Here is a 14,871-nt window from a genome sequence, read left to right as displayed (position 1 = left end):
TGCTTTGGTTAACTATCTCATAGTATTGAGAATTTACATTTACAATTAAAATGGGCTTGCAATAAAGTTTCCTGATGTTTCTATTTGGTGGTATATTTTGGAGTTGTTTCTAGAAAAAATTGCTTTTTAAAGATAGATTTTTAAAGTGCCTTTCTTAAAAGCTGTGGCTGTTTGAGATATTATTTCACGTAGGAAGTAATACATTTTTCCAGATAATAGGAGCTCGTTTGGAGAGTGGAATTAGAACCTTTTCACTAAAAGACACATGCATACACATACACATATGCATGTACATACAAATACACACACAATATGTGAAGAAAACAAATTTATGAAACTATTCCCTTGAATTTGAGGAGCATGTTAAATCTTCTAAAGACTGTTTTCCTAAGGTAATACTAATGAGCCACACATGAATTTTATGAGAAACTGTGGGGCCTCTGGCACTTGAAGGAGTCCTATAGCAGTTGCTGTGACTCGGGAGAAGTAAGAAATGGCAGTGATGGTGACCCAATGTACCTAAAGTTACTATTTGAAGGAGTCTTACTTCCTTCTTCATCTAGAACAAACCAGGCAAGTCAGGATTTATCTTTAGGTTAGGGAATTAGGTTTGGTACTGAATGCTAAGAGTGTAAATATTAGAATATGTTCCTGTGATAAATGGAAGTACTTCTGGCATGGTATGAAATGAAAGATCTTGAAAGAAATAATTACCTTAGTATAAGAATCTGATTTTTCATTTTTTTCAATTGTGAAATAAAGGGGTTGTACAAGTAGTCACTAAGATTCAGATTTAAAATCCTGTGTTTCTTTGACATAATCTTTGTGGTTTAGAAGCAGTCATATTTGGATGCTAAATATAAATGCACTATTTTTAATCCATGATCTAATCTTAAACTAACATGTGTACTTTTCTTCCTACATATTTAAGTAAGTGATAACGCTCTAAAATGTGATAGGCATATTTACATAAATTTGGTTAATATTTATAGAACTGGCCCCTAGATTTCTTTCTAGTTTGTTTTTTTTTTTTTTAACAGGGTGCTCTTTAATTCATAATATAAATTCTGTTTGCCAGCTGGTATGTGAAAAATCTGCAGTGATGATCATGTTGTTTTTAATAGATTTGGTTTAAGAGTTTAAAATCATCCTCTGTTGGCAGCTGTTGTATAATTAAAAAGCTGGCTGGTCTTCATCATCTCTGGTTGCTGGGAGGTAAGCCCTAAATCCTTTGAATTTTCTAAGTTATAAGAATGTCTTGTTATTCATGGTGGGTCCCTGAGACCAAAGATCTGAGTTTATGTTAACAAAATGACTCAGTTCAGAGTTTGGCCATGCCAGAAACACCAATCATTCAATTAGAGAGTTGGGGCTTTGAGCTAGTTTATATCAGCCTGACCTCTAGGCAGGGGAGGAGAGTTGGAGATTGAGTTCAGTCATGCAGTCAGTCAGTCATCATGTCTATGAAATGAAACTCCAATAAAAACACTGAACGTCAAGGCTGAGGCAAGCTTCCCTAGTTAGTGATATTCCTATGAGTCCAGAAGCCCCAGGAAGGTGATATTCTTTGTCTCACAGTTTCGATTTTAAAAAAACATGGCTATAGTAACAAAAGGTACAGAAGTCTTTGGGTAAAGGTGTTAATAATGAAATCTTGTGAAACAGAATGGCATTACAGTAACTCATAAAACAGAAGTATGACCTCATCACTCTGAAGTCAATCAGATCTGGAGAAGAGTCTGTAGTGTTTGATTAACTATACAGTGAGAAAAGAATCTTATTTTTCCCATGTTCAAAGAGATTAGTGGAGGGAGGGTTGGATTGGGGGTTTGGGATTAGCGGATGCAGACTATTATACATAGAATGGGTAAACAACAAGGTCCTACTGTATAGCACAGGGAACTATATTCAATATCCTGTGATAAACCATAATGGAAAAGAATACGAAAAAGAATATATATGTGTATAACTGAATCACTTTGCTGTACAGCAGAAATTAACACAACGTTGTAAATCAACTGTACTTAAATGAAATTTTTTTTAAATGTAAACAAAAAGTCAAACCCATGACAATAAAATGATCAGTATCTATCAGGGAATCTCGGGGATAGGGAGCAGTTTAGTATCGTGGAGGAAGCACAAATTTAGAAGTCCTGGGCTCAGTCTCAGTGCTGCCCTTCATTAGTTATAGAACCTTGGGCAGGTTATACAACTTCACCAAACCTCAATTTCTTTATTTTCCAAGTAGGGGTAAAAAAACAAATTATCTTACGGAGATGTAGAGAATGAAAGATATAAGCAACATTATAGGTCAAGTGCCATTTAATTTCCTTTCATCTTATTAATATTATTCTCTTTCTTATTGAAACAACAAGTAAAACACGGAAACAGAGGTAAACTAAGAATCCTTCCACCATCACTTCCAGCCCCTGCCAAAACTCAGGATTCTTATTTAAGAGAAGACATCCCTTAAAAGAAGACACACGGGACTTCCCTGGTGGTGCAGTGGTTAAAAATCTTCCTGCCAATGCAGGGAACACGGGCTCGAGCCCCACTCCAGGAAGATCCCACACGCCGGGGAGCAACTAAGCCCGTGCGCCACGACTACTGAGCCTGCGCTCTAGAGCCCACGAGCCACAACTACTGAGCCCACGTGCCACAGCTACTGAAGCCCATGTGCCTAGAGCCTGTGCTCTGCAACAAGAGAAGCCACCGCAATGATAAGCCCCTCGCACCACAATGAAGAGTAGCCCTTGCTCGCCGCAGCTAGAGAAAGCCTGCGCGCAGCAACGAAGACCCAACACAGCCAAAATAAGTAAATAAATAAATAAAAAGAAGATACACTCTCATTATCAGCCTTATCCAAAAAAAGTTTTACCAAACAGTATACATTTCTTCTGGAAAAAGTAATTGATATTATGTATAAAGTAGGAGCTATAAATATCCTTGGTGAGTCCTTTTCCCTTCGTAAACAAGTTCATTTGTATCATTTTTTTTTTTTGCAAATGAAACAACAAAGGATTAATCTCCAAAATATCATTTCTTTATAGACTCCTCATATAAGCGTTATCATACGATATTTCACTTTGTCTGACTTACTTCACTCAGTATGACAATCTCTAGGTCCCCAAACTTATGGTTATGGGGTGGGGGCGGAGGGGGAGAAGGGATGGTTAGGGAGTTTGGGATTGACATGTACACACTGCTGTATTTAAACTGGATGACTAACAGGGACCTACTGTATAGCACAGGGAACTCTGCTCAATATTATGTAACAACCTGAATGGGAAAAAATTTGAAAAAGAATTAAAAAAATCCTTGGTGAACCATAAATTTGATAAGGCCGTAACAATGACATCAGCAAAAGCCCTTTCTTGACACTACATCTTCCCCTTCAAGTACTACCCCAAGTTAATAGCTGAATTATTTGACGAACTTTAATGAAATTTAGTAAGCCAAATGCATTAAAAAATTCCAGAAACACGTGTAAAAACATCAAATTACTATGTTGTGTAACAGGAACTAAAATGGTGTTGTAGGTCAGTTATACTTCAAAAACAAACAAACTCATAGAAAAAGAGATCAGATTTGTAGTTACCAGATGTAGGGGATGGGGAGGAAAGTAATTAAAAGGCACAAACTTCCAGTTACAAGATAAAGGAAGTACTAGGTATATAGTACACGACATGATAAATATATAATGAAAGTTGTTGAGACAATATGTCCTAGGGGTTCTCATCCCAAGGAAAAACATATTTTTTCTATTTCTTTAATTTTGCATCTATATGAGATGATGGATGTTAGCTCGCTGTGGTCATCATTTCATTATGTGTGTAAGTCAGGTCATTAGGCTGCACACCTTAAACTTATACAGTGCTGTGTATCAATTATATCGCAGTAAAACTGGAAGAAAAAAAAAGAAATTCCAGAAACGAAAAGTTAAGCTAATAATTCAGTACCAATACAGAAAAAGGTTTACAAAAGGTATGTATACTTAGCTTTAACCTTCATTTTCACTTGTAACCTCTCAGAAAGAATTATTTCGGGGAGAGTGACAGATTTTCTTCTAGCCCTCCCAAATAATTATGTAGTTTATTTCAATTTAGTTTCATTTAACAGAGCATGCTGTTTTCCTCTCTTAGAGTTCCCTTCCAATTTTTGAATTATCGTCATATCTTTGTTGAGTGTCTCATAACTAAACACACCTCTAAAGGATGTGCTTTTTTAAAGAATACTCAAAAGAATGATGTAAACACTTGTACTTCGCACAGGCCGGGTTGATTTTTTTGAATTGCTAAAATTTCTTCAAGTAAACACATGAAGGAGTTTGTAGAAATGTAAAAAAATGAATCTATGAAGCTTTATTTTTTTATGCTGTAGCAAAGTAACTGAAAATGAAATTATCTAGAGACATAGTGGAGGAATTGAAGGGTTTAGTCTAATCCAGCTTTCTCAGAGTTTGAAACCATGAGTTTAACATGGTCCTTTGGGGTCCTTGAGAGGTAATAAACCTATAAACAATTCAGACACAGGCTTAAATTCTCAAAGTATTTGCAAACACATTTAATCTTTCTGAAAATATATAAAAGGTTGATTAGACTAGGAGTCTTTAAGTCTGCATGGTATTAATTTTAACTGAAGTAATATTACTGACAGAATAGAGAAGTTGATATTGATTTTTGTTTGTTATAACTATTGCATACCCTCTGGCATTTATAATAGCCGTCAGGACAGTGATGTTGCACCATACTTGCGTGATGGTTGCACAAACACAAGAAATTACATGAATCATATAAACAGCGACTGAAACGAAAAACATTGTAAAAGCCAGATTTTAATGTTCTGAATTTGTTTAAAAAATATAACTCTTCAGGAAGTAATAACATTCTGGTTGTGAGCTTTTTGTAACAGCAATCAACAGCAGTATCAGTGGCATGTCAACTTTCAATTACCCAAACCATGTTGGTTATGGGGGCTTTGGAACTTGACAGACCTGGGATCAAATCCTTTCTCCAGCTTTCACTGGCAGTGTGATTTTAAGAAAATTATATAAGCTCTCTGAGCCTCACTTTTTGCATTTTAAATATGGGAATAACTAGACTCACAGGTGGTTGTGAGGATTAATTGAGGATAGATATGTGGAAAGCACTAAGCACAATGTCTGGTAGATATCTGGGGTTCTCTTCCGACATTTCCTCTGGAGAGTCAAGAATCTTTCTCACTGAAATGCAAGGTTCTGTTTCATGTAGGGAAAACAGGATAATAGAATTTCAAGTTTCACAGTTTTCCCTGATCTGAGCATAAATTAAAGGAAAAGAATGCGGAATTGGGGAGACTAGTTTGGATGCTGCTGCAGTGATCCGGATGTGGGATAAAAAATTTGGAAGTGGAGTGGGGATGGAAAGTTTTGAAATGGAGTAGGATATGGTACAAAAGGAAGAACTCACAGAAACTACTGAATGATTGGGAACTTGGAGTGGGAGATACGAAAAAGCCAAAGCAGACACAAAGTTAGCGGTTGTGAGGATTTTACTTTCATTGATTGATTAATCATATTCAGGGGTAACATTCAAAATATTTACCAGACAGCATGCCATCCACTGATCAATCAGACCTGTTGCCAGCTGTAGAGCTGGAGCTGGATGTTGGAGACCATGAGCCACGCCCCTTCAGTTGGGAGGTTTGCGACATGCACCAGGAGGGTCTGAGGTGGTACTGGGGGTATTGACGCTTTTCAATATTGTAATAACTGGCATGGCCATACCAGTACTTTTAAGTTTAATTTATCAACCCGTTCCTTCAGACATTCTTTTTGTGAAGTAAATTATATACTTTACCATATTGGTCATCCTGCTCTGAATAATGGCTAGTGTCTTTCTTAACTGTGCTGTTTGCATTAGTCCAGAAGTGGTCTACCAGCTCAGACTAGACTTTGTGCATCCTGAGTTAAACTCTACTTCTATTAGGACCATTAGAATTATACTTTGTTTTCAATATCAATAAAATGAAAATCTAATGTCCCTTTTTTATAAAGTGCTTCACTGAAGTAAAAATGATAACATTCATTCATTCTCTAGCTGGCAAGCAAACTAATTAAAAGATTATTATATATTCCTTAAGCCAGCAAGTCTTTCAATATATTTTAAATTATATTTGATGCTATAATCTTTATTTCCATTTTAGAAAAGTTAATGTGCTCACTAATCTAAAGAGTTGCATAATTGACACTAGACATTTCAGCTAATGTAAATTAGTGGGTTCTGCTGAACTTGGAAAAGAGGGGGGAAAAGGACACTGTTTGAAAGAATAATGATAATACAATCAAAAATTACAATCCTGGGCAAGATTTTATGTTTTCAGGATTGGGAACATTGTTTCACTACTACCAGTTTTAATGGTATTGTCTGTATCATTGCTAAGTATCACTGATATTGGCAATGAGTTCTCTGATAAAATTTCTACTAATTATTTTATCTCTAAAAATTAAACTACCATAATTTACTAAAATGTAAATCCAATTCTCCAACTGAGAGTATATATACTGATGAGAAATTTTTTGAGGTTTAAATGCAATAAGTTATTTTATTTTTCCAATGGAATTTTTTTTTTAAGTTTTTTTTTAAAAAATTTATTTATTTTATTTATTATTTATTTTTGGCTGTGTTGGGTCTTCGCTGCTGCGCGCTGGCTTTTCTCTAGTTGTGGTGAGCGGGGGCTACTCTTCTTTGCGGTGTGTGGGCTTCTCATTGCGGTGGCTTCTCTTGTTGCGGAGCACGGGCTCTAGGCGTGTGGGCTTCAGTAGTTGTGGCACACAGGCTCAGTTAGTTGTGGCTCGCGGGCTCTAGAGCGCAGGCTCAGGAGTTGTGGCGCACGGCTTAGTTGCTCCGCGGCATGTGGGATCTTCCCGGACCAGGGCTCAAACCCATGTCCCCTGCGTTGGCAGGCAGATTCACAACCACTGTGCCACCAGGGAAGCCCCAATGGAATTTTTAAAACTGTATAATAGATATTTCTACTGTGTTGTAGGTCAGTAATTAACGTTACAATTAATCTTTGCCTCAAAAATGGTACCTTTCAAAAAAAAATCCCCTGTTGAAATTTCATTTTAATAAGTGAATTAGCCCATATTTGATAACTAAAAATATTTTTCTAATCAACCTCTAAAGCTGTATTTCCTGATGGCTGTAATCATCAAATGCAAGTTTGCTTAAAGGATTTGCTTGACCTTCCACAGTAAGCAATTAGAGCTTTCAAAGTAAATTAAAACAGACATTAAATTCCCTTGTGAGACAGAAGTGTCCACATTGTGCAAAAGGATTAATAGGTCAGATGTGTTTGCTAAAACTCAATGAAAATAGCAGGTGTTTGGCTGTAGATGGTGATAGAGAAGGCCCAACCAAAGAGTCTTACATCATAGTCTCAGATTCTCTGAGCTGGAAAAGTATTTAAGTGTCCTCTAACTCAATCACTCATGTGAATATTACATTTTATCCATGGCCTCTAGTCTTGTTTGAACACCCAGTTGCTTCTTTGTATGTCTTTCAGTTCCTTCACTGGGAAACACGCATGCTCATCTTTAAATTTAGAGCTTCCAAGCTGGTAGAAAAAAGCAGAACGTGACCCAATTTAGAAATGCAATATCAGCACAATACTGCTGGTTCCTAGATCTAGTGAGACGAGAGTTGAGGCAGAATTCCTCCAAAATAGTTTCTCTGAATAAGAGTAGACTCTATATCCATACATGATAAATGATAGTCATGTGGAAAGTTCCTCAGATTCAGTTGTTTGTCTCCCTTCCCAACATTGTAGAACCTCTGCCTACTGTAGGGAACCTTTGGGAACCTAAGGGAAAAGTTGCCCTATTAGTTCCACCTCTAGCGCTCAATTCCTCTTATGTTAGCAGAATTACCAGGTACCCCCTTGGATTACCAGGCAAAAGAGAAATCTAGACTTACGTGTGTGAATTGGTTTGGGAGGCTAGTGAGGAAACTTGGAGATCACAATTTATGCAGTTTTAGAAAACCAGGATTTCTCGGGTTTTTTGTTTGTTTGTTTCAGCTGTGCCACGTGCCCTGTGGGATCTTAATTCCCCCGACTAGGGATCGAACCCGTGCCCCCTGCAGTGGAAGCACGGAGTCTTAACCACTGGACCGCCAGGGAAGTCCCCAGGATTTCTGGTTTTAAATTCTACCACTAGTGAGCTTTATCATCATGAGTGTGTCACTGTATTTCTCTGACTTTTCAGTTTTCTTCTCTATAGTGTGAGAATAAATATACTTACAATTCAGGGTTGCTGTAAGAATTAAAGGAAATAATACAGAATATATAAAAAAAGAAAATAAAACACTTGAACTTTTCTTATTACATCTTTAAATTTAGCAGCAAAGCAGCTTTGTAACCCTAATGCCTTAGTGGGAAGTAAAAGAGTTAACACGCATTAGAAAATGTGTAGAATTCACATGAACCAAATGTCTTTCCAATACAGAATAAGCTTTTAAACTTGAGGATTTTTGTCCCTTTTACCTGTCACTCTAAACACCTCAGGAACCTAGGTAAAAACTGAAGATGGCAGTTTTATGATACTGAATATAATGATAATAAAAACAACAGCTGTTATCTACTGAATGTGTGTTATGTACTATTTGGGTTGTCAACCTGAAGCTAGGAATGACATTTTTAAGAAATATCCTCTGCTTGGCACTTGAGGTTAAGAATGACTAAATTTCAATTTTGAATTATTCTTTCAATTCATGATGCTCTGTAGTTGAGAATTCCAAAAAATGTATAACTACTGTGCATCGGTTCTTATTGTATGTACTTTCAAGTATTTACGTTTGTTAGGTATAACCATAATATTGGCATGCATTGATTCATTCATCCAAGTCATAATAGAATACCATTATTTTAGAAAATGTTCTATTTTCAGGAGAATATAACAGTGAATGTCATGTCTTTCATCAAATCTGCCTTGATAAACTGTTTTTTTGAAGGCTACCTAAACAACAATAACAACAACCCTAAAAATCTTCCTCCTCACTTCTTAGTTTATCTTTTATTGGTACATTCTTTTACTTCATGTATTTTCTTCTTTTACAAATTCCTCTCTTTCTCCACAGATTTAAAAAGAAACTACAAAGTAATTTTCTTCTCCACATCCTCTCTTGCTGATTAATGTTGCTAATATTGGCAGTCTTTTAGACTTCTGAAGATCATAGAATTAATGTTTGCTGCATTGAGGGGATTTTTAGTGCTCTGTATTACAAACTGTGGCAATGTTTACCCACTTTTACATGCTGTTTACTATTCCTGTTTATACTTTTGGTGAAAAAATACTGGCTCTCCGTCTCACAGGAGTTTGCAAATACTGTCAAAATATACACACAATATTAGCATGTAGGACACTATTCTTGCTTTCTTGACAAAATATCAATGCCTGGCAAAGGTATACTTGAAGCTGTCTATTTTGGGGAGTAGACTGAAGTTAAAAGGTAAGTATAAGCTCCTGATACTACCCATAAGTATTTGGTCTTCTATATCCTCATGGAAAAAGCAATATATTTTATAAATTCTAACCTTTTCTTGTACAAATTTGAGTAAGGTATCACGTGTTTCAACTAAAACATCTTGGGGCTTTAGAAGTTTATGTAGAATACATTCCATGATAAGTGGGCAAGTGGGCATCAGTACTTTCTTAAATTCTGATTAGCCAAAAAAACTAATAGTTAACATGGCTGGGTGGCCAGCCAAGGGAGATGTAACACGTGCTCGTTTCCACAGAGTTACAGCCATAATCTCTCTATGCCATTTTAGAGTATAAATATGTTAAGGGCAGGTATGTAAGGAAATAGTATATCTTCAGGGTTTAGGAACTATAACGTTAGGAAAGGCATGTATGTGTAGGAAATCTCAAAATTGAGCAGATTATACTTCAAATCAGTCATTTCTAGTTTGGGGGTCAGGACTTCAAATCTCTAGAAAAACATTTTCTGTCTGTCAATGGAGTGGTTATATTTTAGAATTTTCCAGCTCATATCCAAATTAACCAGTGTAGTGTATTTTAATTATTTTGCACCCTAGGTTTAGTCTACATTTAGTAGAATTTACCTAGAAACATGATTTGATGGTTTTAGATTTATTAACAACATAATCTATGAACATTGTAATATACGTTTTGGGGTTTGCAAATAAGAGAAATGCTGTAATAAATAAAGATATATTACACTTCACTGGCTTTTTGAGTGGTAATTTCTGCTGCCTTGATCATTATACTACACATACTCATGGAGTACCTTTATGAGCTAGGAACTGTGATAGAAAGAATATAGTTCCTGCCCCCAAAGTACTCCCTGCCCAGGGAGGGAGAATGCTGGGTAAATAATTACTTGTCTGGACTCCCTCCACATGTTTGTGTGCCCTTTAGAATTATTCATAGAAACAAGGATAAAACATCCTCCCCGCCCCAAACATAAGCCTTATTGGCTTGTTAATCACCGTATACCATCTCCGCTCATCACAAGCACATTTTACAATGTACTGTATGTATTAGAGCTTTTACTGTAAATTTCCCTGTCCAGAATCAGAATCCCTATAGTATAAAACAGTGTATTTTGCTCAGTCAAGTGAATGTTCCATCCTATATTATATGTATGTGATGTCTTTGAAATAGTTTTCTTCCCAATTCTCTTGCCTTTCTGGATCGACTCTTCATTACCTCATACCCACAATATGGTCTCCTACCTGGTGTTTTCCCTCAGCCTCATTTAACTACAAATTCTCTCTGACGCTTAAATCTTATTCTTATTTCAGAGTGTACCTAAACTCCTATTTGCAGAACATTTCCCTGGGCACTCCCAGTGACACTTACTTCTCTGAACTGTAGGTTTTATGTCTACACGGTTTGGTACTAGGTTCTGGAATATCTCATTTTATTGGAGACTTTTTTTAAAAATTGAACTATAGTTGATTTACAATGTTGTGTTAGTTTCTGTGTACAGCAAAGTGATTCAATTATACATATATATACACATATTCTTTTTCATATTCTTTTCTGTTATGGTTAATTACAGGATATTGAATATAGTTCCCTGTGTTATACAGTAAAACCTTGTTGTTTATCTATTTTATATATAGTAGTTTGTATCTGCTAATCCCAGACTCCTACTTTATCCCTCCCCCCATCCCCTTTGGTAACCATAAGTTTGCCTTCTATGTGGAGACTTGTTTTATGTGTATATTTTTCTTCTGCAGTGCAGCAGGAAGCTCCTTCTGGATGGGAACCATATTTTATGTGCTCTGACCATAATGTCATGTAACTGAGTCCTGTGAGTGTCTTGCGAAGTTCCTTTTAAAGTAGACCCCTGAAAGCATTAAGCATAGTGATGAGCACCCAATACAAAGTCAAAAGTCACATACTGAAAGGATGCACTGCCAAATTGTTCTAATGATCACATAGAAAAGCCTGCTTAAAAAGTGCCAATATGCCAAAAACCTCTAAGACATTCTCAGTATAAAAAGCTGGTCATTTCTGTAGTCAGCACACATTAGTTCAATGTAGTGTTCAAAGTGAGTTACTTACTAAGGCAAATTTTTTGTTAAGAATCATCTGCTCCACCAAAGATGACTCATTATGGAAGAGGTGGGGCTGCATGTGGCTCCACATATGTGGAAACCACCAGAACTCATCCACAGACCCCAAAAGACGGTCATCCCCTTCATCTTCCTCTTCAGTTCCTTGGGTTGGGGGGGGGAAGAGGAGAAAGATTATTCAATTAATTTTAGTTATACTGATTGCCTGTTTATCTGTATATCTATCTGTCCATCCAACCATCCGTCCATCCATCTAATTATGTAATCGTATATATATATTTAGAAGGTACCATTTATACTATCTTAGATACATATAAGACTTGGAACATGAAATGTAACAAAGGAAAATCTGTTACTTGGGGAACAACCAGAGACTGTGATACAACTCTTTTTAAAGTTTTAAAACATGAGACATGGATATAAAATCACTGCAAGATGGAAGTACACAACCATTCCAAAGGACTTTAGAACTTCTAACTTTTAGGATATTTATATAATTTGCAGTTTGGAGAGAATGGGGGATAAGTCGGGAATGTAGTCAAGGGAATATGAGTGAGGAAATGTGCAGTAGAGCTCTAATGGTTGATCATTAGACATGGGTTGTGACACAACAGTTGCAACAAAATAATTCCATAATTTACTTGGGTTACTCCTTAAGTCTGAGAAGTTACTCAGTATATATTTAGTTAAAACTAAGGCATAAAAAGGAGAAAAAAGGGAAATGTAGGAATTATTATTGAGAAAATGAGAGAAAACTGAAGGAAAGAGAAAGCAAAGACAGTGATAGAAAGAAGGTGAGAAGTGGTGAAGTCATTGTAAAACAATCCAAGTACCACCATGCTCCTTGGTGCTACTTGTGTTCCTCATGTTTGCCCTTTCTCTCAAGTTCTTGGGAGCAAACTTTCCATCAAGAGACCTCTATTTCCTTGAGAGTTAGCTTTGTTGTTGTTCCTCTGATTTTTCATATTTGAGCTTGTTTTAATTCCTCCATTTTCCACGACCTGCAGTTTAGTTGAGTGTGGGAAATTACACAGTTCTCTAACTTATGTGAGGGGGTAGGAGTCTCTTTTTGTATTTCCCCAGGCAGAGTTTCTTTACTAAAGCATGAAATGAGAGCAGTGTAAGGTGCCTGTCCTGGCATACCATAAAATGATATTAATCATCACAAAATTATGCAGCCACACTTTAATTTCAGCCACAACACTGAATCCAGCAAGGTCCTAGAACAGTGGTTTCTTCAAATGATGTCCCTTCTATGTGGAGAAGAAACCTCCCCTCATATTTTCAATAGCAGTTCTGATGTGACTGTAGTTCTAAAAGGGCCCTAGGGGCTAAAGATGGAGGATGGACTGCTTCCCCGGCTCAGCAAACTGAGCCCGGTGCTTGTTACCACTCTTCTTTCATTTAGTTTTCCAAGAGAAGGAAGGCAGAGCCTATTGATAGGAAAAGAATCAGATCCTGTGCTTTACTGTGCAGTGAAGGAGACCAAAGATAAAGATGTAGTACAAGGCTGTATGGTTGCTCCACTGTATGCAGGAAGAACAGAATTAGTGATATAGACTGAGTGGAATAACATAATCTTTCAACAAGGAAAGTCTTCAATTCCACTTTCATATACTTAAGTATCAATACTCTGCTGATATGAAGGAACTTTTTCTCTCTCTGTAAAGGGCATCTTTAACTTGAATCTGTTTTATTTCCCTTATTTTTTCCTCTTCATCATACACTTATGTTACCACAGTATAGTTGAACAAGTATAGCCTTTGGAGTCAGAAGTTTTTAGTTTATTTGTAGTTTCCAACACATTTGAGTTGTGTGGTTGTGGGCAAGTCACATAACCCCTTTAATGTTGGTATTCATGTAGGCAAAACATACGGATAGCAATACCTATTTTATTCTATTTGGGAGGAAGTGTCTACACAGTCCCGACACATACTGGGTAATCTAAAATGCCCATGTCTTTCCCTCCTGTATTTCTTGCTCCCGTTCTTCTACATGTCTCTGTAAGGTTTTTTTTTTTTCACTATAATACTGCATTGGGGGGGGCACTGACATGAGTGTTATGTGGCAGAGGGGACATTGTATTTAAGAATGTAAGAACTGATCAAGCCATTATATTAACTGACTGGCCTGATAAACGAGTCCCTCACATCGAGCATTCTTGGGGCTTCTGAGTGATTATCTTACAGCTCTGGGAAGCCATCTAGAGAGGAATGCAAAGGAATAGGAAAATGGAGGTAGGGACTTAGAATATCTGATGACCCCAATCATGGCAAAGTCTTGCGTCCTGCTACCTTTTAGGTGATAAATAAGGCGGCCCTGGTAAAGAAATATTAGCTATGTGCGACTGGTGATGCTTAAATACATGTTGGGTTTTTGTTGTTGTTGTTGTTGTTTTGTTTTTACATAAGGATGATGTCATTTGGTTTCCCTGCAATTAAACATCTCTACTTACATACTCTCCTCTTGTTTAACATTTTGTATGTCCTCAGGACACCATAGTAGTTAAGATTACAGTCAGTTACTTGTTGCAGTTTTACTTTCCCGTACTGAAAATAGGCAGATGTCTCTTGGGGTTTCCCAGTAATCAGTTCATTTCTGATTTCCACCTCCCCTGGGAAAAGTGAGCTGAGATTTCCTAGTTTATGAAAAGTCACCCTTCCTACTACTTTTAATCTCTATTCCCCGCCTCCTATAACTCCTATCTTTCCCTGCATCCTTCTTCTTATCTCTTTATTCATTTTTCTAGTTGGCCTTTACCCAAAGTTTATTTATGAGGACAGCACAACAGATTTCAGAATTCTTTGGAAAGATTGCTCAGGTATTTGGTGTCCTTTCCTGAATATCATGGTGAAATCTGCTATTAAAATATCCATACATTTTAATCATGCAAGAGTCAGACAAACAATGTCTGCCCTCTGACAGACATATAAAATCATAGTAGGCATAATTGTATGCCTTTCCTTTTTTCTTTACAACTCTCTCCTATCTGATTTCCTTTAATCCTACTTTGGGGATGTTTTACATCAGAATTAATTATATTGAGAACAAGTGTCTGTTGCCTAACACTTTAAACATCATGATAAAAAACAGCTGAAACATAGTTATTTATGGTTGGATTGTGCTGGCCTCTTGCCATTCCTTTATTCCTCCACTTTACACACTTTTGTCAGAACTGGAGAGAGAAGAACTAGAAGTCAAATTCCTCAATTTTAAGTGTCATTTCTTAAGTTGTTACAAAACTACACTGAAATTTTATAGTTAATGCAAATTATTATTTTATTA

At 36.6% G+C, this 14,871-nt stretch overlaps 1 protein-coding gene across 3 annotated transcripts in view; it reads right to left on the bottom strand.

Annotated features, from left to right (window-relative positions):
* The window catches only part of LOC118895162 (bifunctional heparan sulfate N-deacetylase/N-sulfotransferase 3), a 141,186-nt gene that overhangs the window by 58,888 nt on the left and 67,427 nt on the right, over positions 1-14,871 (bottom strand). For all 3 annotated transcript variants that reach the window (XM_036851962.1, XM_036851963.1, XM_036851965.1), the window contains exon 4: positions 11,576-11,730. In XM_036851962.1, coding sequence (XP_036707857.1) covers positions 11,576-11,730 — 155 coding nt within the window. The remainder of the gene's footprint in view (positions 1-11,575; positions 11,731-14,871) is intronic.

This window comes from Balaenoptera musculus, chromosome 5 (genome assembly GCF_009873245.2).
Source record: "Balaenoptera musculus isolate JJ_BM4_2016_0621 chromosome 5, mBalMus1.pri.v3, whole genome shotgun sequence".
NCBI lineage: Eukaryota > Metazoa > Chordata > Mammalia > Artiodactyla > Balaenopteridae > Balaenoptera > Balaenoptera musculus.
This window is presented reverse-complemented; position numbering and strand designations above follow the sequence as displayed.